General features: G+C 45.1%; 1 protein-coding gene across 1 annotated transcript in view; it reads right to left on the reverse strand.

Annotated features, from left to right (window-relative positions):
• EDARADD (EDAR associated death domain) overlaps positions 1-23,528 on the reverse strand; it is an 87,284-nt gene extending 63,756 nt beyond the window's left edge. The window contains exon 1 of the mRNA XM_040429594.1: positions 23,379-23,528. Coding sequence (XP_040285528.1) covers positions 23,379-23,406 — 28 coding nt within the window. The 5' untranslated portion in view covers positions 23,407-23,528. The remainder of the gene's footprint in view (positions 1-23,378) is intronic.
• Between the last annotated feature and the right edge of the window lie 1,578 nt (positions 23,529-25,106).

Raw genomic sequence — 25,106 nt, forward strand, 5'->3', positions numbered from 1 at the left:
ATATTCTTGGGATATCTGGTGTGAATTGCTTTCTTGAGGTCATGCCACAGCATCTCAATCGGGTTGAGGTCAGTACTCTGACTGGGCCACTCCAGAAGGCGTATTTTCTTCTGTTGTTGTTGATTTACTTCTATGCTTTGGGTCGTTGTCCTGTTGCAACACCCATCTTCTGTTGAGCTCCAGCTGGTGGACAGATGGCCTTAAGTTCTCCTACAAAATGTCTTGATAAACTTGGGAATTCATTTTCCTTCCTTCCAGGCCCTGACGCAGCAAAGCAGCCCCAAACCATGATGCCCCCACCACCATACTTCACAGTTGGGATGAGGTTTTGATGTTGGTGTGATGTGCCTCTTTTTCTCCACACATAGTGTTGTGTGTTTCTTCCAAACAACTCAACTTTGGTTTCATCTGTCCACAGAATATTTTGCCAGTACTGCTGTGGAACATCCAGGTGCTCTTGTGCAAACAGTAAACGTGCAGCAATGTTTTTTTTTGGACAGCAGTGGCTTCCTCTGTGGTATCCTCCATGAAATCCATTCTTGTTTAGTATTTTACGTATCGTAGATTCGCTAACAGGGATGTTAGCATATGCCAGAGACTTTTGTAAGTCTTTAGCTGACACTCTAGGATTCTTCTTCACCTAATTGATCAGTCTGCACTGTGCTCTTGCAGTCATCTTTACAGGACGGCCACTGTAACGGCACCCCGGGCATAAAAGGGGTTAAAACCGTTTAGGCGATCTTCCCCTTCCAGAGCTACAGGCACAGCTACTTACAGAACACCAAACTCCCGAACAGCATACAAGGGAATACTCCAAACTCCCGAATGGAACCTCACGAATAGCTGCTAGCAGACGAATAGGAAACACACCCAAGCGGCTTACACTCCTAGCAATCAGTCTCTAACAGCATACAGTGAATCCCCCCAAGAACGAGACGAGGCTCTGTGTTGAGGGTCAAGCAGTGGTCAGACAGAGCTGTGTGTTTATTGTTCTTATATACACATTCTTACACATTAGTACCACCCACAGGGTTTTGTAAAACAACCAGTAAACACGTACAATACACTCAGACACTCCCACACAAAATCCTCCCCTCTGCCTGTGATACAATTACCTTACACAATGGGTTAATGTAATTATCACAGGCAGGAGAATACACCGTTTTTCTCAATGTCTTCTGTCCTGGAGACAATTGGTAAGTAATCCAATTTATCTCCAAGGGCAGAGGCAAAACTTCATTAGCCACATGGTAGCAAAATACAATAAAAGACATAAGAATATTTAACTGTGCAGCTATTGCATAAAACATAGACATTTAACATATCCCCAGATAGCTTTGATCTGAGTGCATTCAATTATTAGGTGAATGGCTCTCAGACTACACGAATACAGTTCAATTGCCATGGAGCCAAATTCTTTCACATAGTCTTTGCAGGGGAAAATCAAGCGTTTCAACATGGGGCCAGAGTCTAAAGGAAGCAGGCGGGCAACCAGTCTTCTCCAATGCAATGTGGCGAGATTGGTCTCGTCATATCTCTCCTCTTTTCCAAACAGACTAACAGGGTATCTGACTTCCTGCCAGTCAGTGCCCTTGTTAGTCCAGCAGCCCACCCACAAAACAGAAACAGCAGTACAGCCCACCCACAATAAATGGTTACTACACCTGAGCAAGGGAGAAACCTGTCCATGTCCATGTGCCTCACTACGGCTGTGTGGGGGACTGGTAGACTGCCTTGGTGGGTTTCTGAGTGGGCAGAGACCAGCGGTACTTTGCCCTGGTGCCAGCACTACCACGGAAGAAGCCTGGTTGTAGCCTGGTTGTTGGAGGGGGAGACCGACTGTCTCCCCTTTAGATAAACCACCATGCTGCTGTGGGGGGAGACCGACTGTCTCCCCTTTGGCTAAACAGCCCTGTTGCTGGGGGACAGGACCGACTGTCCCTACCCCCTGTGCTGTGAGTGCAGAGACCACGGTCCCATCTGCACGATTGTGGGGCTTACTGTCTCCCCCTGGTACGTTAAGCTGCCGCTGGGGAATGGAGACTGGGCTCCCAATTCCCAACAAATCCTTCTGTTGCTGTGGGATGGAGACTGGGCTCCCAATTCCCAACAACTCAATCTGCTGCTGGGGGACAGGACCGACTGTCTCTGCCCCCTGTAACTCAGCCTGCCACTGGGAGATGGAGACTGTGCTCCCAATTCCCTGCAAATCACACTGCCAATGGGGAGAGGGGGTAACAAGCTCCTCTCCCATACATACTTCCAGCCTCTGGGGAGGGAGACCGACTGTCTCCGCTCCCAATACAGTGTCATGTTGCTGGGGCAAGGAGACTGTGCTCTCTATTCCCTGTAGGACACTCTGCCACTGGGGGACAGGACCGACTGTCTCTGCCCCCTGTAACTCAGCCTGCCGCTGGGGAATGGAGACTGGGCTCCCAATTCCCTGCAGGACCGGTGTAGAGACCTCGGTCCCACCTCCACCGGCCACCTCAGGTTCTTCCCAGTAAACCTCCACAATATCCTCCCAGCTGAAGGGCTCTGGACCTGGGTCTGACACTCTGCTCTCTCGCTGAGCCCTCTCACTGGAGTGGAACAGCTGCTGGTAGTCCAGCTCCATCTCCCGGGTCACCAGGTGGACCAGGTCTTGCTCAATTTTTTGAGTGTCGTCCCAGTCATACCTGCTCTCCCGCCACTCAAAGAGGTCCCTGAACCGGGCTTGTGTAGGGCTCCCAAACTCCGGCTCTGAAAAAGTCTCCCATAACAAGCCAGGACCATCCAACTCCTCACCCTCTGGTTTGTCATGCTCGGCTGTCTAGGGCAGGTACTGTGCCCCATACCACCAGAGCGCCTGGTAGGCATCTTCCAGCCACATCTCCTGCCATACTAAGTGTTCCAGTTCCTTCACCCATTCCTCCAGGGGCTGCTCTTCCAGGAAGTGCATCCGCAGGGCTACTTGCTTCCGCAACCGCTGGTCTTCCTTGGGGAACCTCCCGACCTGCTGGTACTCCTCCATACCCAGTGCCTGGTACCAGATGCCTTTCCTTATTGCATCTCGGTCATCCATGACACCCTCATTATACTCGACTGCTGGTTCCATTCTGGTGCTGTCAGGGTCGCTGTACTAGGACATGCGTTGCCCTCAAATTGTAAAATCCATGGAATGGTGTCTCCTGTAGCTGTCCTTCTCGCTGTGGGAACGATCCCGCCGCTTGCCACCAATTGTTGATGTGACGAGACCAATCTCGCCACATTGCATTGGAGAAGACTGGTTGCCCGCCTGCTTCCTTTAGACTATGGCCCCATGTTGAAACGCTTGATTTTCCCCTGCAAAGACTATGTGAAAGAATTTGGCTCCATGGCAATTGAACTGTATTCGTGTAGTCTGAGTGCCATTTACCTAATAATTGAATGCGCTCAGATTCAAGCTATCTGGGGATATGTTAAATGTCTATGTTTTATGCAATAGCTGCACAGTTAAATATTCTTATGTCTTTTGATGTCTTTTCCTACCATGTGGCTAATGAAGTTTTGCCTCTGCCCTTGGAGATAAATTGGATTACTTCCCAATTGTCTCCAGGACAGAAGACATTGTGAAAAACTGTGTATTCTCCTGCCTTTGATAATTACATTAACCCATTGTGTAAGGTAATTGTATCACAGGCAGAGGGAAGGATTTTGTGTGGGAGTGTCTGAGTGTATTGTACGTGTTTACTGGTTGTTTTACAAATCCCTGTGGGTGGTACTAATGTGTAAGAATGTGTATATAAGAACAATAAATACACAGCTCTGGCTGACCACTGCTTGACCCTCAACACAGAGCCTCGTCTCGTTCTTGGGGGGGATTCACTGTATGCTGTTAGAGACTGATTGCTAGGAGTGTAAGCCGCTTGGGTGTGTTTCCTATTCGTCTGCTAGCAGCTATTCGTGAGGTTCCGTTCGGGAGTTTGGAGTATTCCCTTGTATGCCGTTCGGGAGTTTGGTGTTCTGTAAGTAGCTGTGCCTGTAGCTCTGGAAGGGGAAGATCGCCTAAACGGTTTTAACCCCTTTTATGCCTGGGGTGCCGTTACAGCCACTCCTAGGGAGAGTAGCAGCAGTGCTGAACTTTCTCCATTTATAGACAAATTGTCTTACCGTGGACTTAAGAACAGCAAGGCTTTTGGAGATACTTTTATAACCCTTTCCAGCTTTATGCAAGTCAACAATTCTTAATCATAGGTCTTCTGAGAGCTCTTTTGTGCGAGGCATCATTCACATCAGGCAATGCTGCTTGTGAAAATCAAACCCAGAACTGGTGTGTGTTTTTTAGAGGGCATGGCAGCTGTAACCAAAACCTCCAATCTCATCTCATTGATTAGACTCCAGGTAGCTGACACCTCACTCCAATTAGCTCTTGGAGATGTCATTAGTCTAGGGGTTTACATACTTTTTCCACCTGCAATGTGAATGTTTACATGGTGTGTTCAATAAAAGCATGGTAACATTTAATTCTTTGTGTGTTATTAGTTTAAGCAGACTGTGATTGTCTATTGTTGTAACTTAGATGAAGATCAGATCACATTTTATGACCAATTTGTGCAGAAATCCATATTATTCCAAAGGGTTCACATACTTTTTCTTGCAACTGTATAGTGGAGTTTTAGGACGGAATTCAAAACAGAACCCTTTAAGATGCATTCCATTTTGCTCTGTCCTATTGCATTTCTATAGGCACAAATAATGGTTCAGGTTTTTTTCCCATTTTTCTGTTCTATGCAAGTCCTGCCCATAGAAATGTATTAGGATGGAGCAAAATGGAATGCCTCTTAAAGGGTTCTCTTTTGAATTCCGTCCTGAAATTCCGTTATATTCCGTTATACAACAGAACACTATAACGGAATAACTTAACGCTGACGAGAACCAGCACTTATTAGACGGGTTGCACTGGTGTACAGCAGTCTTCAAGTCATGCCACAGATTCTCCATTGGATTGAACACTGGGCTTTAACTAGGCCATTCCAAGATATTTTAACCCCTTAATGACCAGGCTCATTTTCACCTTAAGGACCAGGCCATTTTTTGCAAATCTGACCAGTATCACTTTATGTGTGAATAACTTTAAAATGCTTTTACTTATCCAGGCCATTCTGAGATTGTTTTTTTGTCACATGTTGTACTTCATGACACTGGTAAAATGGAGTAAAAAAAAATCATTTTTATTTAAAAATTTAATTTAAAAAATTAGCAAATTTCCAAGTTTCAATTTCTCTACTTCTATAATACATAGTAATACCTACAAAAATAGTTATTAATTTACATTCCCCATATGTCTACTTCATGTTTGGATCATATTGGGAATGGCATTTTATTTTTGGGGGACGTTACAAGGCTTAGAAGTTTAGAAGCAAATCTTGAAATTTTTCAGATATTTTCCAAAACCCACTTTTTAAGGACTAGTTCATGTCTGAAGTCACTTTCTGAGGCTTACATAATAGAAACCACCCAAAAATAACTCCATTTTGGAAACTACACCCCTCAAGGTATTCAAAACTAATTTTACAAACGTTGTTTACCCTTTAGGTGTTCCACAAGAATTAATCGAAAATGGAGATGAAATTTCTGAATTCAACTTTTTGGGCAGATTTTCCATTTTAATAATTTTTTTGCGCGAACAAATCAAGGATTAACAGCCAAACTAAACACAATATTTATTGCCCTGATTCTGTAGTTTACAGAAACACCCTATATGTGGTCGTAAACTGCTGTACGGGCACACGGCAGGGCGCAAAAGGAAAGGAACACCATATGGTTTTTGGAGGGCAGATTTCACTGGGATAATTTTAATTTGCCATGTCACATTTGAAGACCCCCTGATGCACCCCTAGAGTAGAAACTCCAAAAAAGTTACCCCATTTTGGAAACTATAGGATTAGGTTGCAGTTCTGTTTAGGGTACAGATGATTTTTGGTTGCTCTATATTACACTTTTTGTGAGGCAAGGTAACAAAAAATAGCTGTTTTGGGACAGTTTTTATTTTTTGTTATTTATAACGTTCATCTGACAGGTTAGATCATGAGCTATTTTTTTAGAGCAGGTTGTTAAGGACGCGACAATACCAAATGTGACTTTTTTGTTGTTGTTTGTTTCAGTTTTATATAATAAAGCATTTATTTTTTATTTATTTATTAGTGTCTCCATATTTTGAAAGCCATAGTTTTTTTTATTTTTTAGGCGACTGTCTTATGAAGGTGCTCATTTTTTTCGGTATAAGATGACGGTTTGATTGGTACTATTTTAGGGTGCATATGACTTTTTGATCACTTGGTATTACACTTTTTGTGATGTAAGGTGACCAAAAAATTGCTTTTTTTACACCGTTTTATTTTTTACGGTGTTCACCTGAGGGGTTAGGTCATGTGATATTTTTATAGAGAAGGTTTTTACGGACGCGGCGATACCTAACATGTCTACTTTTTTTATTTACACTAATACCATTTTTGAAAAAATTTATAAATCATGTCTTAGTGTATCAATAGTCTGAGAGCCATATTTATTTTTATTTTTTGGGCGACTGTTTTATGTAGGGGCTAATTTTTTCTACATATGACTTTTTGATCGCTTGGTATTACACTTTTTGTGATGTAAGGTGACAAAAAAATTGCTTTTTTGACACCGTTTTTTTTTTTTTTTTAATTACGGTGTTCGCCTGAGGGGTTATGTCATGTGATATTTTTATAGAGAAGATTTTTATGGATGCGGTGATACCTAATATGTCAACTTTTCTTTATTTACAATAATATCATTTTTGAAACAAAATAAAATCATGTTTTAGTGTCTCAATAGTCTGAGAGCCAGAGTTTTTTTGTTTTTTTGAGTGATTGTCCCATGTAGGGGCTCATTTTTTGCGGGATGAGGTGATGGTTAGATTGGTACTATTTTGGGGGGCATACGCCTTTTTGATTGCTTAGTGAATTAGGGAAAGGGGCGTTTTATCTTTTTTTTAACTTGAAACGTTTTAGTTTTTTTTAAACACTTTTTTTTACTTTTCTTTTTTAAACTTCATCTCTGTCCCACTCTGGGACTTCAACTTTTGGGGGTCTGATCCCCTCTGCAATGCATTACAATACATCTGTATTGTAATGCATTGCCTGTTAGTGTATGACACTGAGTCATACACTAACAGGTTTCCTAGGAGACCCAGCATGGTGCTGGATCTCCTCGGCTCCCGTAGAAGGCAGGTCCCGATGCCGTGCAAGGCATTGGGCAGCCTCTGCATCGCAACGGGCTGCCTTCTCACCCATCGGGTGATTCGATGGGCTCCCTCAACCACAAACAACTTCTATGTCGCGGTCAGCGCAGACCGCGGCATAGAAGGGGTTAATCCGCAGCAATTTCCGATACAGGGGGGTCACAGGACCCCCTCTAGGCATTGTCACAGCAGGCACCCCGTTCCGATCACCGCTTGCCGCGCGGCGGTGATCGGAAATACACAGGGCGTACCTGTACGCCCTGTGTCCTTAAGGACTCGGACATCAGGGCGTACAGGAACGCCCTGTGTCCGTAAGAGGTTAAAGGGAACCTGTCATCAAATTTATGCTGAGCTCACTGAGGGCTGCATAAAATAGTGGCAAAAATTCTGATTTCAGCGGTGTGTCACTCATGAGCTACAAATAAGTGGTTGCTGAGAACCAGCATCATAATCATTGCAGCACAAGCCTTGAAAAGAGTCAAATCTACTTGAGAAGAGTCATGGTTATTCATAATCTCCTGCACTCCTGACTCCTATTTAACATGATTTTGAATGTGATTGTCTAATTCTGAACACAGCTGCATCCCCAGTTATAAGACACATTATGCAACCACATTATTTTATTTTTTTTTTTGTTTTCTTCTCTCCACCTAAAAGATTTCAGTTTTTTTTTCAATTGAGTGGTACAGTATATAGTCTTTTTTCAACGGACCCATTAACATATGTTGGGACACAATACTACAATTATTTACAATAGGTCACTAGGACCAAAATTGTCCCTGGGTTTACATATGTTACTAATATATTTAATATAAAATGTAACGTTTATTACTTGTCTCTAAAAACATTCTACCTATAACTGACACTAAAATTATCAGCTCCGTCTGCAATATTATTGTATATCGCTATTACCAGCTATGGTGCTATTAGCAGGGCTCACACTTATTCCTGCCTAGTATGCTCTTTATTAATCATGCATTCCACTCGTGCCGTATTGTAGCCGCACTGTTATCTCACAGTGCGCTCCTGCTGAGCAGGCTAGGGTAGGAGTCCCCTGCTTGCACCTAATCACTCAGTACTGTTCTATAGTGACTATCATGCCGACAGTAGCTGGTTAAAATACACAAAGATCACACGCTGCCCCCGACATGTTTCGCCAAGGCTGTTGGTGTCTTCAGGGGTTTGGGCAGTTTGCTGCCCCCCGACATGTTTCGCCAAGGCTGTTGGCGTCTTCAGGGGTTTGGGCAGTTTGCCCAAACCCCTGAAGACGCCAACAGCCTTGGCGAAACATGTCGGGGGGCAGTGTGTGATCTTTGTGTATTTTAACCAGCTACCGTCGGCATGATAGTCACTATAGAACAGTACTGAGTGATTAGGTGCAAGCAGGGGACTCCTACCCTAGCCTGCTCAGCAGGAGCGCACTGTGAGATAACAGTGCGGCTACAATACGGCACGAGTGGAATGCATGATTAATAAAGAGCATAGCTGGTAATAGCGATATACAATAATATTGCAGACGGAGCTGATAATTTTAGAGTGTCAGTTATAGGTAGAAAGTTTTTAGAGCCAAGTAATAAACGTTACATTTTATATTAAATATATTAGTAACATATGTAAACCCAGGGACAATTTTGGTCCTAGTGACCTATTGTAAATAATTGTACAGTATATAGGTCACATTAAAGGTGGAAAAAGTTCTGAAATGATTTATCTTTGTCTCATTTTTTTACAGCACAGAAACTTGACATTTTACCAGGGGTGTGTAGACTTTTTATATCCACTGTTGGTTCTCGGCAACCACTTACTTTTAACTTTAAGGCTACGTCTACACTACGACATTTGTCGTGCGACAATAAGTCGCGTGACAGATAGGGAACAACTACACTGCAACATTTGTAGCGCAACATTTTGTTGCACCAATGTCGCGCGTCAATTTTTATAATGGCAGTCTATGGTGTCGCGCTGCAACTGCGACTGTTGCGTCGCAGTTGCAGCATGTTGCAGTGCGACACCATAGACTGCCATTATAAAAATTGTCGCGTGACATTAGTGCAACAAAATGTCGCGCGACAAATGTCGTCGTGTAGACGTAGCCTTAAATGACAGATCACTGAAATCAACTCACCTGTCTCTACTTTAAGCTGCCGTTAGTATGGGCATCATAAAGTTGATGACAGGTCCCCTTTAGGCTGAGTTCACACGGGCGTGACGGATTTGTTCAGGATGCGTCCTGGGTGTACTGCGGCAAACCCACGCGAGTAGGTACCCAATTGCAGTCAGTTTTGACTGCAATTGCGTTCCGTTGTTCAGTTTTTATCGCGCGGGTGCAATGCGTTTTGCACGCGCGTGATAAAAAACTGACTGTGGTACCCAGACCCGAACTTCTTCACTGAAGTTCAGGTTTGGGTTCGGTGTTGTGTAGATGTTATTATTTTCCCTTATAACATAGTTATAAGGGAAAATAATAGCATTCTTTAATACAGAATGCTTAGTAGGTGGTCAATTGAGGGTTAAAAAATAGAAAATAATTAACTCACCTTCTCCTCTTTATCGCGTAGCTGCCGGTCTCTTCTTACTTCTTTAATCATGAGCTGCCGGCTAAAGGACCTGTGGTGATGTCAGATCACATGGTCCAATCACATGGTCCATCAACATGTGATGTTATGTCACCACAGGTCCTTTAGCCGGCAGCTCATGATTAAAGAAGTAAGAAGAGATATACGCACAATATAGAGCATGCTGCGATTTTCACGCAACGCATAAGTGATGCGTGAAAATCACAGCTCATGTGCACAGCCCCATAGAAATGAATGGGTCCGGATTCAGTGCGGGTGCAATGTGTTTACATCCCGCATTGCACCTGCGCGGAAATCTCGCCCGTGTGAACTCAGCCTTAATGTTTTCTCTCAAACTATTCCAGTGTGTAGCAGTATGTTAAGTGTCATTGTCTTGTTGAAAGGTGAACTTTTATCCCAGTCTCAGATCTCTGGCACTCTAAAACAGGTTTTACTCTAGAATTGCCTCTATTTATCTCCACCCATCTCTCCTTCAGTCCAGAACAGTTTTCCAGTCCCTGCAAATAAATACCATCCGAACAGCATGATGTTGCCACCACCATGCTTCACTGTAGGAATGTTGTTCTTGGGGTGAAAGTAAGTGCTGAGCTTGTGCCAGGGGCGTACATAGAAATCACTGGGCCCCATAGCAAGCATCTGAATTGGGCACCCTAACCCTGCCCACTACCCACCCCTGGCCCATCCCACCTCCTGTCCTGGCTCCTCCCATGCCACACCCCCATTAAATAATCCCTAATGCCCCCCAAAATGCCCAGGGGGGGGGGGAAAGGAGTAGGAGAGCACACTGTCCACTATGAGCCCCCCAAAATGCTCAGGACAGTGTGCTTTCCTTCTACTCCTCTCCCCCCTGGGCATTTTGGGGTGCATCAGGGGTTGGGGGGCTCATAGAGTACTCAGGAGGGGGGTTGGAGCCTCATAGAGGACAGTGTCCCCCACCCTGGACATTTTGGAGTAATGGGGGCATTAGGGGTTGGGAGGCTCATAGAGGACTCGGGGGGGAGACTCAGAACAGTGTGCTTTCCTCCTACTCCTCCCCCCTGGGCATTTTGGGGTAATGGGGGCATTAGGGGGGCTCATACAAGACAGAGTAGGAGGAAAGCAGAGTGTCCTCTATGAGCACCCCAAACCCTTAATGCCCCCCAAAATGCTCAGTACAGTGTGCTTTCCTTCTACTCCTCTCCCCACTGGCCCTGGGCATTTTGGGGGGCATTAGGGGTTGGGGGGCTCATAGAGGACTCAGGGGGGAAAGGCTAATACAGGACAGAGTAGGAGGAAAGCAGACTGTCCTCTATGAGCCCCCCTCCCTATGAGTTCTCTTGCTGCCTGGCAGTGGCAGGCAATGCTGCATTAATCTATCCCTTCCCGTTCCCATACACAACTACAAACCAACCACGGCACACCAACCAATCAATAGAAGGTGACCACCATCCGGGACTCCGTGTCCGGTCAGGAGCGGGCGGGCAGGCAGGCAGACCTTCAGTCTGGGGCTGGGCTCGGTGCAGGGTCAGGTCAGAGAATAAATGGGTTTAAGCGGCGCCCGCTCCTGCTGCCTGCAAACACTGGCCAATCAGCAGCTGCCTCTTTGTGCTGCTGACTTGTGCTGATTGGCCAGTGTGAAAAGAGAACACGCCTGCAGCCTGGCCGGGAGAATCAAGTTCATGCAGTGAGGCAGGTTAATACAAAACACGCGGGAGGAGGGGGGCGGGGCCGCCGATCAAAGACAAGTGCCGCGGGCCCGCTGCGCCTGCGCCACAGTGTGTGTAGTGTACTAGTACTGGCTAAAATAAGCGGAGGGGCGGGGCCTTCCCTGCGCTCCGGGCCCCCCTGTGCTGCGGGCCCCATAGCAACGGCGTGGTCTGCCTATATTGGCGGTACGCCACTGGCTTGTGCAACACACAGCATTTTCTATGATGACCAAAAAGTTGATTTTTAGTCTCATATGTATTTGGGGAGTCTGTGTTTTTTATGGCTTTCTGGAAGAAATGTCTTTTTTTCTGGACACTCTTCCATAAAGTCCCACTGCTGGGGATCTCTGGAGTTTCTTCAGTATTATCGTTGGTGTCTTCATTGAAGTTTTGGTGGAAGGACTTCTTTTGTCAGGTTTGCAGTTGTGCCATGGATGGTCTGTGGGATGTTCAAATTTTCAAACATTTTCTTTTTATAACACAAAGCTAATCTATACTTCAACATAACTTTATCTGTAGCCTGTTTTGGAGAGTTCCTTGGCCTTCATATTGCTTGCTTAGCAGTGTTTCAGACTCGGGGGCCATTCAGACCAGGTATAGTTATTACAGATGAGCGAATTAAAGCTGACGAAGTGGAATTCGATCCGAATTTCAGAAAAAATTTGATTCACAACGAATGCAAATTTCCTTGCACTTTGTGGTAACGAACCACAATTTTTCCTAAAATGGCAGCTACACATGTGAGGACAAAGGGCAAGGAACTCTGGTAAGGTGGGATGACCCATAATGTCATGCATGCAGCCAATCAGCAGCCAGCCAGCCCTGTGATGTCACAGCCCTATAAATACAGTGGCCATCTTAGATTCAGACATTTTTTAGCATTCTGAGTGCAGGGACAGATGTGAGAAGGCGCTAGGGACAGCAATAGGTAAAACCTCATTGTGAAAAAAAAATTATTAAAAATGATTTATAAGTGCAGGGAAAGGATAGGGAGAAATCATTTCACAGCATCTTAGTGCAGGAAGAGATGTCAGAAGGCGCTAGGGACAGTGCTAGAAAAGCGATTTACAACTGCAGGGAAAGGATAGGGAGGATAAATTTCACAGCATCTTAGTCCAGGGAGAGACGTCAGAAGGCGCTAGGGATAGTGATAGGAAAAACCTCATAGCAAAAAAAAAGCTATTTACAAGTGCAGGGAAAGATTATTTGGGGATCCAAATAGCCATTATACAGCTCTGTCATTCCAGCAATTTGTTTTTGGGGTGCAAGTGTTTTGTTTAAAAGCTTTTAGTGGCTTATATCTGTGGAAAAAGAAAAATATATACGCAGTTCACTTCTGCAGCTATATGTGGTGAAAGCATTTAGTAGCGTATTTCAGTACAAAAAGAAAAATATATGCGCAGTTTAATTCTGCAGCTATATGTGGTGAAAGCATTTAGTGGCGTATTTCAGTACAAAAAGAAAAATATATACGCAGTTCACTTCTGCAGCTATATCTGTTGAGAGCGTTTAGTGGCGTATTTCATTACAAAAAGAAAAATACATTTTCAGTTCACTTCTGCAGCAATATGTGGTGAAAGCGTTTAGTGGCGTATTTCAGCCGAAAAAGAAAAATATATACACCGTTCACTTCTGCAGCTATATGTGGTAAAAGCGTTTAATGGCGTATTTCATTACAAAAAGAAAAATATACATGCAGTTCACTTCTGCAGTTATATGTGGTGAAAGCGTTTAGTGAAATATTTCAGTACAAAAAGAAAAATATATACGCAGTTCACTGTTGCAGTTATATGTGTTGAAAGCATTTAGTGGCCTATTTCAGTACAGAAAGAAAAATATATACTCACTTCACTGTTGCAGTTATTTGTGTTGAAAGCATTTAGTGGCCTATTTCAGTACAGAAAGAAAAATATATACTCACTTCACTGTTGCAGTTATTTGTGGTGAAAGCGTTTAGTGGCCTATTTCAGTACAAAAAAAAAAAAATATATATATTCTCAGTTCACTTCTGCAGTTATATATGTTGAAAGCAGTTAGTGGCCTTTTTCAGTACAGAAAGAAAAATATATACGCAGTTCACTGTTGCAGTTATTTGTGGCGAAAGCGTTTAGTGGCCTATTTCAGTACAAAAAATATATATATTCTCAGTTCACTTCTGCATTTGAAAAATTTATACATACTTCTCTGTTGCAGTTATTTGTGGTGAAAATATATTAGTCGCTTTCAAGGGTGTTTTAATTTGCTTTAATTTATTTAGTTCTGCTAAAAGTATGTCAGACAGAGAAGTGCCAGGCCATGCACAGAGGAGTGGCAGAGGCCTAAATGTTTCTATTGCAGGCAGAGGTCGCAGCAGAGTAAGGGGGTGTGGCAGCAGGAGTTTCAAGCGAGAGGCCTGAGCTTCCGGCATCAGCTAGCAGTCGTGTCTTGACCAGCAACCCAGCGGTTCTTGATTGGTTAACTCGGTCATCCACTTCATCCCAAGTGACATCAGACACCCCCAGCCAACAGTCGGTGGGTTCCTCAGACACAACCCTTAGTTGTCATGGCCCAGGAGCAGGCCCTCTGCCCTCACCTGTCCTCAACCTGCCTCTGTCCTTTTCTGTTCCCTCACTGCGAGAAGTATTATATGCTGTAGGCTCTGCTCCACTTTTCAGCAAGGAAGCGGTACTAAAGGACACTCAGCAGCTACTGCCCAGCCGAAATCTGGAGGAGACATCCGCTGCTTCCTCCGCTAGGCGGGCAAGTAGTGATGAGGAGAGTGGCGTGGGAGCTGGTGGTTGCGAGCGGTCAGACTCCTGACACAGAAACCATTGAGGAGGAGATCAGTGACGTGCAGACACTACTCGATGATGATGAAGCCGATCGCACTTGGGAGCCAGGTGTAGAAGGGGTTTCATCATCATCAGGAGAAGAGGGTGGCAGCTTGCCCGTGAGGCAGCGGCTGAGTTAGCAGGGTTGGGAGTCAGCAGGGTGGCAGCAGTGGGAGGTCTGGAGCCAAACGTGCCAGGGGTAGACCACCTGCTTCCCAGCAGCCTACCTGCCTGGGAAGTAGTGGTGCAGGGGTTCACGGCGGCAGCGGCAGTAGCAGTCAGTCAGTGTGGAGTGTTGGGGGTAAAATCACCTACTCGGCGGTGTGGCAGTTTTTTGTTAAGCCGCCGGAGGAGGTTAACATGGCCATATGTATAATCTGTGGGCAGAAGGTGAAGCATGGCCAGGGTTATGCTTGGTCACCATAAAATGGCCTGGGAGAACCGTGGCTCCCATGTGGTGGTCCAGCCTGCCGCAGCAACCACTGCATCACCCAGTGGCATGCACCCGGTTTCAGCCAGTCAAGGCTCCACCACATCAACCAAAGGGAGCTGTCTGTCATTCCCATCTTCTGCTGGTCCAGATGCTCCTGCTCCTCTTCCTACTCCTCATCAGTCATTCCATCAACAATTGATCACCGAAGTGATTGCCAAGAGACAGCAGTATGCGTGCTATCATCCAATGGCGCAGAAGCTGAATGTGCTCCTGGCCAAGTTGCTGGTGCTGCAGTCCCTCCCTTTCCAAGTGGTGGACTCTGCACTTTTCAGAGAACTGATGGCTTGTGCCGAGCCAAGGTGGAGAGTCCCATGCCGTCATTTCTTTGCGAAAAAGGCAGTACCAGCCCTGCACAAATATGTAGAACAGAAGGTGGGCCAGTCCTTGAGCCAGTCGGTGTCTGCCAAAGTGCATGGCAGCGCCGAAGTGTGGAGCTGTAACTACGGTCAGGGACAGTACATGTCCTTTACAGCCCACTGGGTGAATGTGGTTCCTGCACAGCCACACAAGCAACTTGGCCAGGTCACGCCGCTTCTGCCTCCACGTTGTCACGCCATTGGTCCTGCGACAATGTCTGCCTCTGACTCCTCATCCTCCACCATGTCCTCAGCCTCCACTGCAGGGACAAGTCACAGTGCCCCTCCAGCATACCACAGGGGAGGAACTGCTCTGTGTCCTTCATCAAAAATCCTGGCTTTCTCCCTGACAACTCAAAATCATAACCATGGTGACCGACAACAGGGAGAACATTGTGTCGGCACAGCGTCAAGGAGGGCTGAGCCATGCTCTCTGCATGGCACACGTGTTCAATCTGGTTGTCAAGCAATTTCTGAAGTCTTCGACCCATCTGCAAGACATCCTAAAAATAGCCAGGAAACTTTGCATGCACTTCAGCCAGTCGTACACCGCAAAGCACACCCTCCTTGAGCTGCAGCGGCAGAACGGCATCCCCCAATATAGGCTGATATGTGACGTTTCCACCCGTTGGAATTCCACCCTCCATATGTTGGACCGACTGTACGAACAGAGAAAGGCCATCAACGATTTCTTGATGATCCAAGCAGATAGGAGTACTCCACTGTCTAATTTTGATGTCAGCCAGTGGCAGCTCATGCGTGACACTTGCCGTTTGCTCAGGCCCTTTGAGGACGCCACGTTATTTTTCAGTCACCAGAACTACGGGATGAACAATGTCATTCCACTGCTTCATGTCCTGGAACAGATGGTGGTAACAATGGCTGGTCAGGGGACAGAAGACGTGGCGCCTAGATCTCACGGCCACATGAGCCCTGTGGGGGTTGAACTGGAAGAGGAGAAAGAGAAGGAGATTGGAGCACAAGCAATGTGTAGCGAAATGGGTGAGGAGAGGAGGCGCAGGAGCAGCCAGAGGAGCTACAGAGCACTGAGGAACACGAGACAGAGGAACCAGACATACTGTGGCAGTACGCAGTGGAGATGGAGGCAGGGAGTCCCTCCGAGTCACTTGCACAAATGTCCCGATGCATGCTCACTTGCTTGCGTAGTGACAGCCGAATTGTCACCATTCCGCAGAGGGATGACTTTTGGCTCTCCACTTTGTTAGATCCTCGCTACCAGTCCAAAATAGGGGGCCTTTTTTGCACCCACTAAGAGGGAGGACAAACTGAACTACTACAGAGACATCCTATGTAGTCAGTTGGCATCTGCCTATCTGCGCCATCATCCATCCTCTCGCAGGTCTGACCGGGAGGGCCCTCTGCGCTCACATTCCACTGCCATGGCTGCTGGGGAGGGGTGGGGTGGCAGGAGCAGTACCAGCTCTATCAGCAGCAACCAACCTCAGAGTCTACAGTCGCTGATGAGTAGCTTTGTTCACCCACATAGTGAAGAAACTACTCACTGGCAGCAGCTGTTTTGTGGTCTCCTGATGCTGCTGCTGCTGCCATCTCCACACTATGTCACCTTCACACTCTGTGGTATCCTGATGCTGCTGCCATCTCCACACTATGTCTCCTTGCCACCACCTCCAGACTCTGTCATTGGGTCAATCTGTGATCTCCTCATGCTGCTTCCACCTCACCACTATGTCATAGTGGACTGTGGTCTGTGAACTTCTCATGCTGTTCCCACCTCCCCACTTCATGACTGGTCCACTATTTGGGCTTTCTGCCTGGCTGACATCATCATTTATTTGACCTTTCTTCTGATCTGTCAGAAGGAAGGAAAAATGAGACACACAACATATCCTGTCTGTGTAGCAGCTGTAAGGCCTGTATGGTCCCATCAGAATTGGCTTGTGATTTGGTAGCCAAAAGCAGGAGTGGGTACAGAACACAAAAGACATGCAACTATTCCGTTCACGTGTCATCTCTGTTTTGGATCCACTCCTGTTTTTTTTGGCATTAGCAATACTGATGGATTACTGACCAAATGCTGACCGAGTGAAGGCGGATGCTCCAAAGACCGGATACGTTTTTTGTGGTTTATTGTTCTGACAGATCAGAGGAAGGGCCAAATAATCAGTGACGTCCACACAAACTTACTGCTGACACCCTCTCCACTCTGTCGGGGGGCTCTACTTGTATAAGTGTTTAATAGAACAGGTTCTGTAGACATCTATGTGGAATCAGCTGACGACAGTGTAAAAGGACTGCAATCTTCTTGTCGCTAACATCGACCTGTAAGGCTGAGTTCATACTTGAGTTATTTGGTCAGTTTTGGCCCCGTGACTGCTCTAATAAGTGAAGTGTGCAGTGATTCTAAGAGCAACGCCTGTCATCTGCATGTCATACGGACTCACAGTATTATTTCACTACCACAGCAGACTCCCTGCGTGTTACTGCACGGCACAGTGTTCTACACCACTATAAAGGCTCTCTGCAGCCAGGAAATTGCTGTTTTTTCCCCCCAAAAAACGGCAAACCTGCAAATCGAATTTTTGAAAAATTCTCTCATCTCTAATAGTAATACTCAAATCACGTGACTGGTCATGTGATACTTTAATTTCACATAGGGGAATTTTAAGGCAAATTTATATGGTCCGAGCAAGTAGACAATTATCGGAAAGGAAGGGTTCGTTCCCGAAACCTGCCTGCTTTTTAGTGGAGGTTAAGAGCAGCACAATCTGCTGTCCAGAAACAATTTAATGTGCTGCATGCAAGATCACTTCACCTGATGAACAAGAGTTTTGCTCATTCATCTGGTGATCTGCAGCACATTTACACAGGCCTGTTATTGGGAACGAGCATTCCTAGTTAGGCCCCCTGCACCCCCTGTGCTTCCCGTTGCCGTATTGCGGACCGCATTTGCGGATCCGCAATACACAGGTGCCGTTCCGTGGGCATTCCGCATTACGGATGCGGACGCATTCACTTGAATGGGTCCGCAAATCCAGAGATGCGGAATGGTACGGAATGGAAGCACGGAACGGAACCCTACGGAAGCACTATGGAGTGCTTCCGTGGGGTTTCGTCCCGTACTTCCGTTCCGCAAAAAGATAGAATATGTCCTATCTTTTTGCGGAACGGCCGGATCGCGGGCCCATTCATGTGAATGGGTCAGCGATCCGCTGTGGCTGTCCCACGGACTGTGCAGTGGGCCTAACACTTCTTCTTGATAATCATCCCAAAAATTGGGCTGTGTAAACCTGCCATTAATCAATTGTGTGACTTTGAAATTGGTTGAATCAGATCATATTTAGAAGTTTCTTAGGAAAGAAGGTGAACACATATGTACTCACAAATTTTTATTTTTTATCAATTTAATTTTTAAAACAATGTATTTTTTCATTCCACTGTAACAGTTTAGACTATTTTGTTAAGTCCAGTACATAAAATCTAAATGAATATCCATTTTAATTCCTGGTTGTAATGCAACAAAATACCAAGGGGGTGAATACTTTTTCAAGGCACTGTAACATTTTAAAGTTACCATCTGATGTAGATTGATTGAGATGAACTGTTGATTCAAGATCAAATGTCATTACTGTACTGGAGTTTGGAAATTGCCTCATAGGAGTTATTTGTGCCTTAATCAGGACATTCCACATATGTCTAATTGGTAGGGTTCTCATATATTGGGAGAATAGGCGTTCCCAGGACAGCACTGTCCCCTTGTTCACTACTTCAGAAAGGCACTTGGACCACATAGCTTGCTCAGCTATTTTCAAAACTCCCAAAGTAAACTGAGAGAACCGTGCATGCATGACCACCTCAAGATGGAGCCCTGGTCTCAATGTAGGTGCAGGTCTCAAAGGTGACCATCTATTGGACATTTATGGCATATCCTGTGGACCTGTGGATAAATATCCAAGATAGGAATACTTATAGATACTTAGAGGAACATTTGTAAATGATTTTCCAGACAGTGAAATGATTGGTGACCAGCTGTTTTCTGAACTTTTTTCAGTGCCTTTTCATATACATCTACAGCCTTCTAGAACCATCCATTTGATGGCAGATTTAGGGTTGGTAGAATGAAGGAACTGATGTGTTGGATTTAAACATGCCCAATCCTTTCTTGTGCCACTGTCAGAATCTTATCCTCCTCTCCTGACTGTAATAGGGAGGTTAAAGTGTTTTTCCAGACTTTTTAGCTTTTGATCTTTTGATCTATCCTCTGGATAGGTCATCAGTATCTAATTAGTGAGGTCAGACACCCCTGCTGATCAGCTGATTGAGAAGGTCCTGATGCTTCTGTAAGTGCTGCAACCTTCCTGCAGCTTAGCCTAGGCCAGTGACGTCACGTTCATTGGTCACATGGCCTAGGCAGCTCTGCCCCATTCAAATGAATGGGGTTGAGCTGCGATACCAAGCACAGTTACTATACTATGTACGGCGCTGTGCTTGGTAAGCTGAGATAAGGCTGCAGGGCTTACAGGAGCGCTGGTGCCTCCTAAAACAGCAGTTCAGTGGGGGTCCGGCATGTTGGAACCCTACCGGTCAGATACTGATGATCTATCCAGAGGATGGGCTATAAGTTAAAATGTCTTGGAAAAACCCTTACATGCATGTCTAGGGGATAGCCAGCAGAGATCGCTGTCACTTTGATTGACAGCTATCAAATGTGTATGGCCAAGATTAAGGAATCCACACATCTTCAACAAGTTAAAAAAGACCAGTCATCTAGCAAAAACTTCTCCATGAAATAACAATAATAATGCATCTTCTTTAAGAGCTCTACACTGCCTAATTCCTATGTTCTTCCTAATGGTACTTTCACACTTGCGGCAGAGAATCCGGCAAAACGTATGCAAACTGATAGCATTTGTCAGACAGATCCGGATGCGGATCCGTCTGACAAATGCATTGAAATACCGGATCCGTCTCTCCGGTGTCCTCCGTAAAAATGGATCCGGTATAAAATGCGCATGAGCCGGATCCTTTTTGCCGGAACACTTGATACACTTCAATGTTAATTAATGCCGGCAAGTGTTCAGTCTTTTTGGACGGAGATAAAACCGCAGCATGCTGCAGTATTTTCTCCGTCCTGAAATGGCAAAAAGACTGAACTGAAGACATCCTGAACGGATTGCTCTCCATTCAGAATGCATTAGGATAAAACTGATCAGTTCTTTTCCGGTATTGAGCCCCTAGGACGGAACTCAATGCCAGAAAAGAATAACGCTAGTGTGAAAGTACTGATGTATGTACGAACATGTTAGCAACTAAGAGTTACAATTCCTGTTGTTAGTGGGGGAGTGTACCGTCATACTGTGACACTGTCCAATTAATACACAGAGTCACACATTACTGAATGTCCAGTTTAATCATTCATACATTTACAGGCGTTCTAATAGAGGATTGGCACAACACAGATGCAAGATATTGTTATTTCATGGGGCTGTTTTATCTACAACTGACATGTCAGGAGAGAACATGTCCATCAGTTATGCTAATTGAGCTAAAGCCTAAGGGTATGGCCACATTTTCTGGTTTTTTTATGCAGTTTTTGAAGCCAAAATCAAGCGTAAAATACACTGCTCAAAAAAATAAAGGGAACACAAAAATAACACATCCTAGATCTGAATTAATTAAATATTCTTCTGAAATACTTTGTTCTTTACATAGTTGAATGTGCTGACAACAAAATCACACAAAAATGTAAAAATAGAAATCAAATTTTTAAACCCATGGAGGTCTGGATTTGGAGTCACACTCCAAATTAAAGTGGAAAAACACACTACAGGCTGATCCAACTTTGATGTAATGTCCTTAAAACAAGTCAAAATGAGGCTCAGTAGTGTGTGTGGCCTCCACGTGCCTGTATGACCTCCCTACAACGCCTGTGCATGCTCCTGATGAGGTGGCGGACGGTCTCCTGAGGGATCTCCTCCCAGACCTGGACTAAAGCATCTGCCAACTCCTGGACAGTCTGTGGTGCAACGTGACGTTGGTGGATAGAGCGAGACACGATGTCCCAGATGTGCTCAATTGGATTCAGGTCTGGGGAACGGACGGGCCAGTCCATAGCATCAATGCCTTCGTCTTGCAGGAACTGCTGACACACTCCAGCCACATGAGGTCCAGCATTGTCTTGCATTAGGAGGAACCCAGGGCCAACCGCACCAGCATATGGTCTCACAAGGGGTCTGAGGATCTCATCTCGGTACCTAATGGCAGTCAGGCTACCTCTGGCGAGCACATGGAGGGCTGTGCGGCCCTCCAAAGAAATGCCACCCCACACCATTACTGACCCAATGCCAAACCGGTCATGCTGGAGAATGTTGCAGGCAGCAGAACGTTCTCCATGGCGTCTCAAGACTCTGTCACGTCTGTCACATGTGCTCAGTGTGAACCTGCTTTCATCTGTGAAGAGCACAGGGAGCCAGTGGCGAATTTGCCAATCTTGGTGTTCTCTGGCAAATGCCAAACGTCCTGCACGGTGTTGGGCTGTAAGCACAACCCCCACCTGTGGACGTCGGGCCCTCATATCACCCTCATGGAGTCTGTTTCTGACCGTTTGAGCAGACACATGCACATTTCTGGCCTGCTGGAGGTCATTTTGCAGGGCTGTGGCAGTGCTCCTCCTGTTCCTCCTTGCACAAAGGCAGAGGTAGCGGTCCTGCTGCTGGGTTGTTGCCCTCCTACGGCCTCCTCCACGTCTCCTGATGTACTGGCCTGTCTCCTGGTAGCGCCTCCATGCTCTGACAGACACAGCAAACCTTCTTGCCACAGCTCGCATTGATGTGCCATCCTGGATAAGCTGCACTACCTGAGCCACTTGTGTGGGTTATAGACTCCGTCTCATGCTACCACTAGAGTGAAAGCCCCGCCAGCATTCAAAAGTGACAAAAACATCAGCCAGGAAGCATAGGAACTGAGAAGTGGTCACCACCTGCAGAACCACTCCTTTATTGGGGGTGTCTATCCCATTTGCACAACAGCATGTGAAATTGATTGTCACTCAGTGTTGCTTCCTAAGTGGACAGTTTGATTTCACAGAAGTGTGATTGACTTGGAGTTACATTGTGTTGAAGTGTTCCCTTTATTTTTTTGAGCAGTGTATATAAGGAGAGAAAGTATTGAGGACAGATACAGCTTCTCTTTTTTTGAATTCCCTCCTGGTTTTACATTTCAAAACTGCTCAAATCCCTTTAACTATAGCTCCACATAGCCAATTTTTTACCAATGAAAATTCAGTGGTTTGAAAAAGTTCCTCATGGACATTTCCATTACTATAATCCTTGTTAACAATAATGCTAAAAGAGCAGCACTTACATTTATAGATGTATTCACAATCCATTTAGAAAATGATAATTTCCCCACCAGTGCCCTTCCCTTTTAGGCTACATACACACGACAGTTGTGTGTTTTGCGGTCCGCAAATTGCGGATCCGCAAAACATGGATGGCGTCTGTGTGCATTTCGCAATTTGCAGAACGGCACGGACAGCCATTGATATAACTGCCTATTCTTGTTCGCAAAACGGACAAGAATAGGACAGGTTATATTTTTTTCGTGGTCCACGGAACAGAGCAACGGATGCGGACAGCACACGGAGTGCTGTCCGCATCTTTTGCCGCCCCATTGAATTGAATGGGTCCGCACCCGAGCCGCCAAAACTGCGGCTCGAATGCGGACCAAAACAATCAATGGCCGTGTGCATGTAGCCTTATTGAAATGCTCCTGCTTGTAAGGGAAGCAATTCCAAAAACGGAAGAATAATAGGGGATTGTTGTACGTGCAATTTTCCAATATGCAAACAAAACAATTGTCACGATTCTGCTTACAATAAAAGTGTTATAGTAGTTAACATAGAGACCAGTTCTATGTAGAATATGATACATAAAACATCTCAAACACCAAATCAACCAAAAGATACCTACAAACATAGGCTAAATGGTGTAAAAGATAAATGCTCTCAATCCCGCCTGGATCCTGCAAACACCCCCAAAACGTCTTTTCCACCTCAGTGTCAATCAATAACAATGTTCTATCCAAAAACTTTGTTTCAAATGTTCGTCGTAACTTTGCAAAGACGAGTGACATTACATTGTCAGCTATGCGACTCGCAGCTAAGTAACTTTTCTTCTTAAAGAGAGCGATTGTAGCTAGTAAAAGAAATTAAAGAAGCAATAACAGCACACATAAGGAAATAAAACATCCTTACCTTCAGAGTGCGGCTCCTCAGAAGCCATGTGTCTGTATTGTCCCAGGATTTCTTGTCTGTATCTCACAACAAGTAAGGTTATGCTCTGAACTAAGCTCCTTACTTCCTGCTTCTACAATAACCATCTTCTATTTTTTTTTTTAAGAAAAAGTGACGTTTCAGAAGCATATTCACACCACCTACTGGATATGGTGTTTATCTGAATGTAACACCTCTCCTCCTCCTTTCAACCTCCCCACCCTGTTCATAAAGAGGCCCATTCAGACATACCTTTATTGTATGCCTGCAGCAGATTGTCGAGCGAGAACAGACGCCTCCGGCTATTATCCACACCACAGCCATCACCCTCTTTTCAGGAGTCTTCTAATGCTTTCTGCATTTCCCCAGATATCTGTCATTCTTTAACCTGGAGCAGTGCAAGGATGTATGGAAAACACAGAAATACTACACTAGTCGCAGACAATGTTCTCCATGAACTAAATGATTCATTGTAAAGTGAATTGTCGTTCACATCTCCCCATACTGCTAAATATATAAAATTACAATTAAAGGGGTTGTACTTCAGTAAGTTTTGTGCACAAACTTGAAGAATGAATTTTGACCAACTTCCACCATCCTTCATGATATATTGATATAGCACCAACATTTACCAAAGTGCTGCAGAGATTATTGCCCTTCACATCCGTCCCTATCTGCAATGGGGCTTATAATGCAACGTTCCTAACTCAGACAGACACACATCAAACCATCAGTATGTGTTTGGAGTTTGGGAGGAAACTGGTATACCTGGAGGAAAACACAAGAACTCCATGCAGATGTTTTCATTGGTTGGCTTCAAACTCAGGACCGTGGCGCTAACCACTGAGCCACCATATGGCCCCCATTTGTATCTTAAAGTAAATCTCCAGCCCCCCCAACCCAATTGAATCTCATTTGCCTCAGTATATCAGTGGAAGTTCCCTAATAAGTCAAATAGCTATCGATGACGTCTGATTAACTATCGGCAACTGCAATTAATACATAATTATCATATGAGGAGGGGTAACAGGGCAGGGCACAATATATACATGTGTACATGGATGTAGTAATTGAGGGAGTCATTTATGAAATTAGAAATGTGAGTTTTGTGGCGTAAAAAAAGTCGCAAGTCATGGCAACAGCAACATTTACCTAGCAACATTTTGTAATCCTCGCCGCTTTTGACAGTGGTCTATGTATGAAATTAGACCTAAATTATGGCTCATTTACTATGTGTAACTTTGGCAAAAGTCGCAACCCACGGCAAGCAAGACCATGGTCTACATTTACACTTAAGGGTACATTCACACGACCGTGCTGTGTCTTGCAGTCCAGAAATTGCAGATCCGCAAAACACGGATGCTGTCCATGTGCATTCCGCAATTTACGGAACGGAAGGCCCAATATAGAAATTCCCCACCTTGTTTAATAGGTAAGCAATTCCATTGGGCCCCGATTCTCAAATTGTGGTGAATAAGCTGTCTAATACTACTGTTATTGGGGTGTCCACATTGACATTGAATACATTTAAATTATTTTACATATACAGTTACAGTACAGTGGGTCCAACAAAGAGGTGCCAGGTCCCTCCAAAGGAACGAGCAGTGACAAAAGTGTTGCTGGAACCCACAGAAGGGGTGGTGGTAGCAGTAGCCGCATTCAGCGGTCGCGTTTTGTCTACTAATCTCACTGTTCTAGAATGGTTGACTC

Source organism: Bufo bufo, chromosome 4 (genome assembly GCF_905171765.1).
Source record: "Bufo bufo chromosome 4, aBufBuf1.1, whole genome shotgun sequence".
NCBI lineage: Eukaryota > Metazoa > Chordata > Amphibia > Anura > Bufonidae > Bufo > Bufo bufo.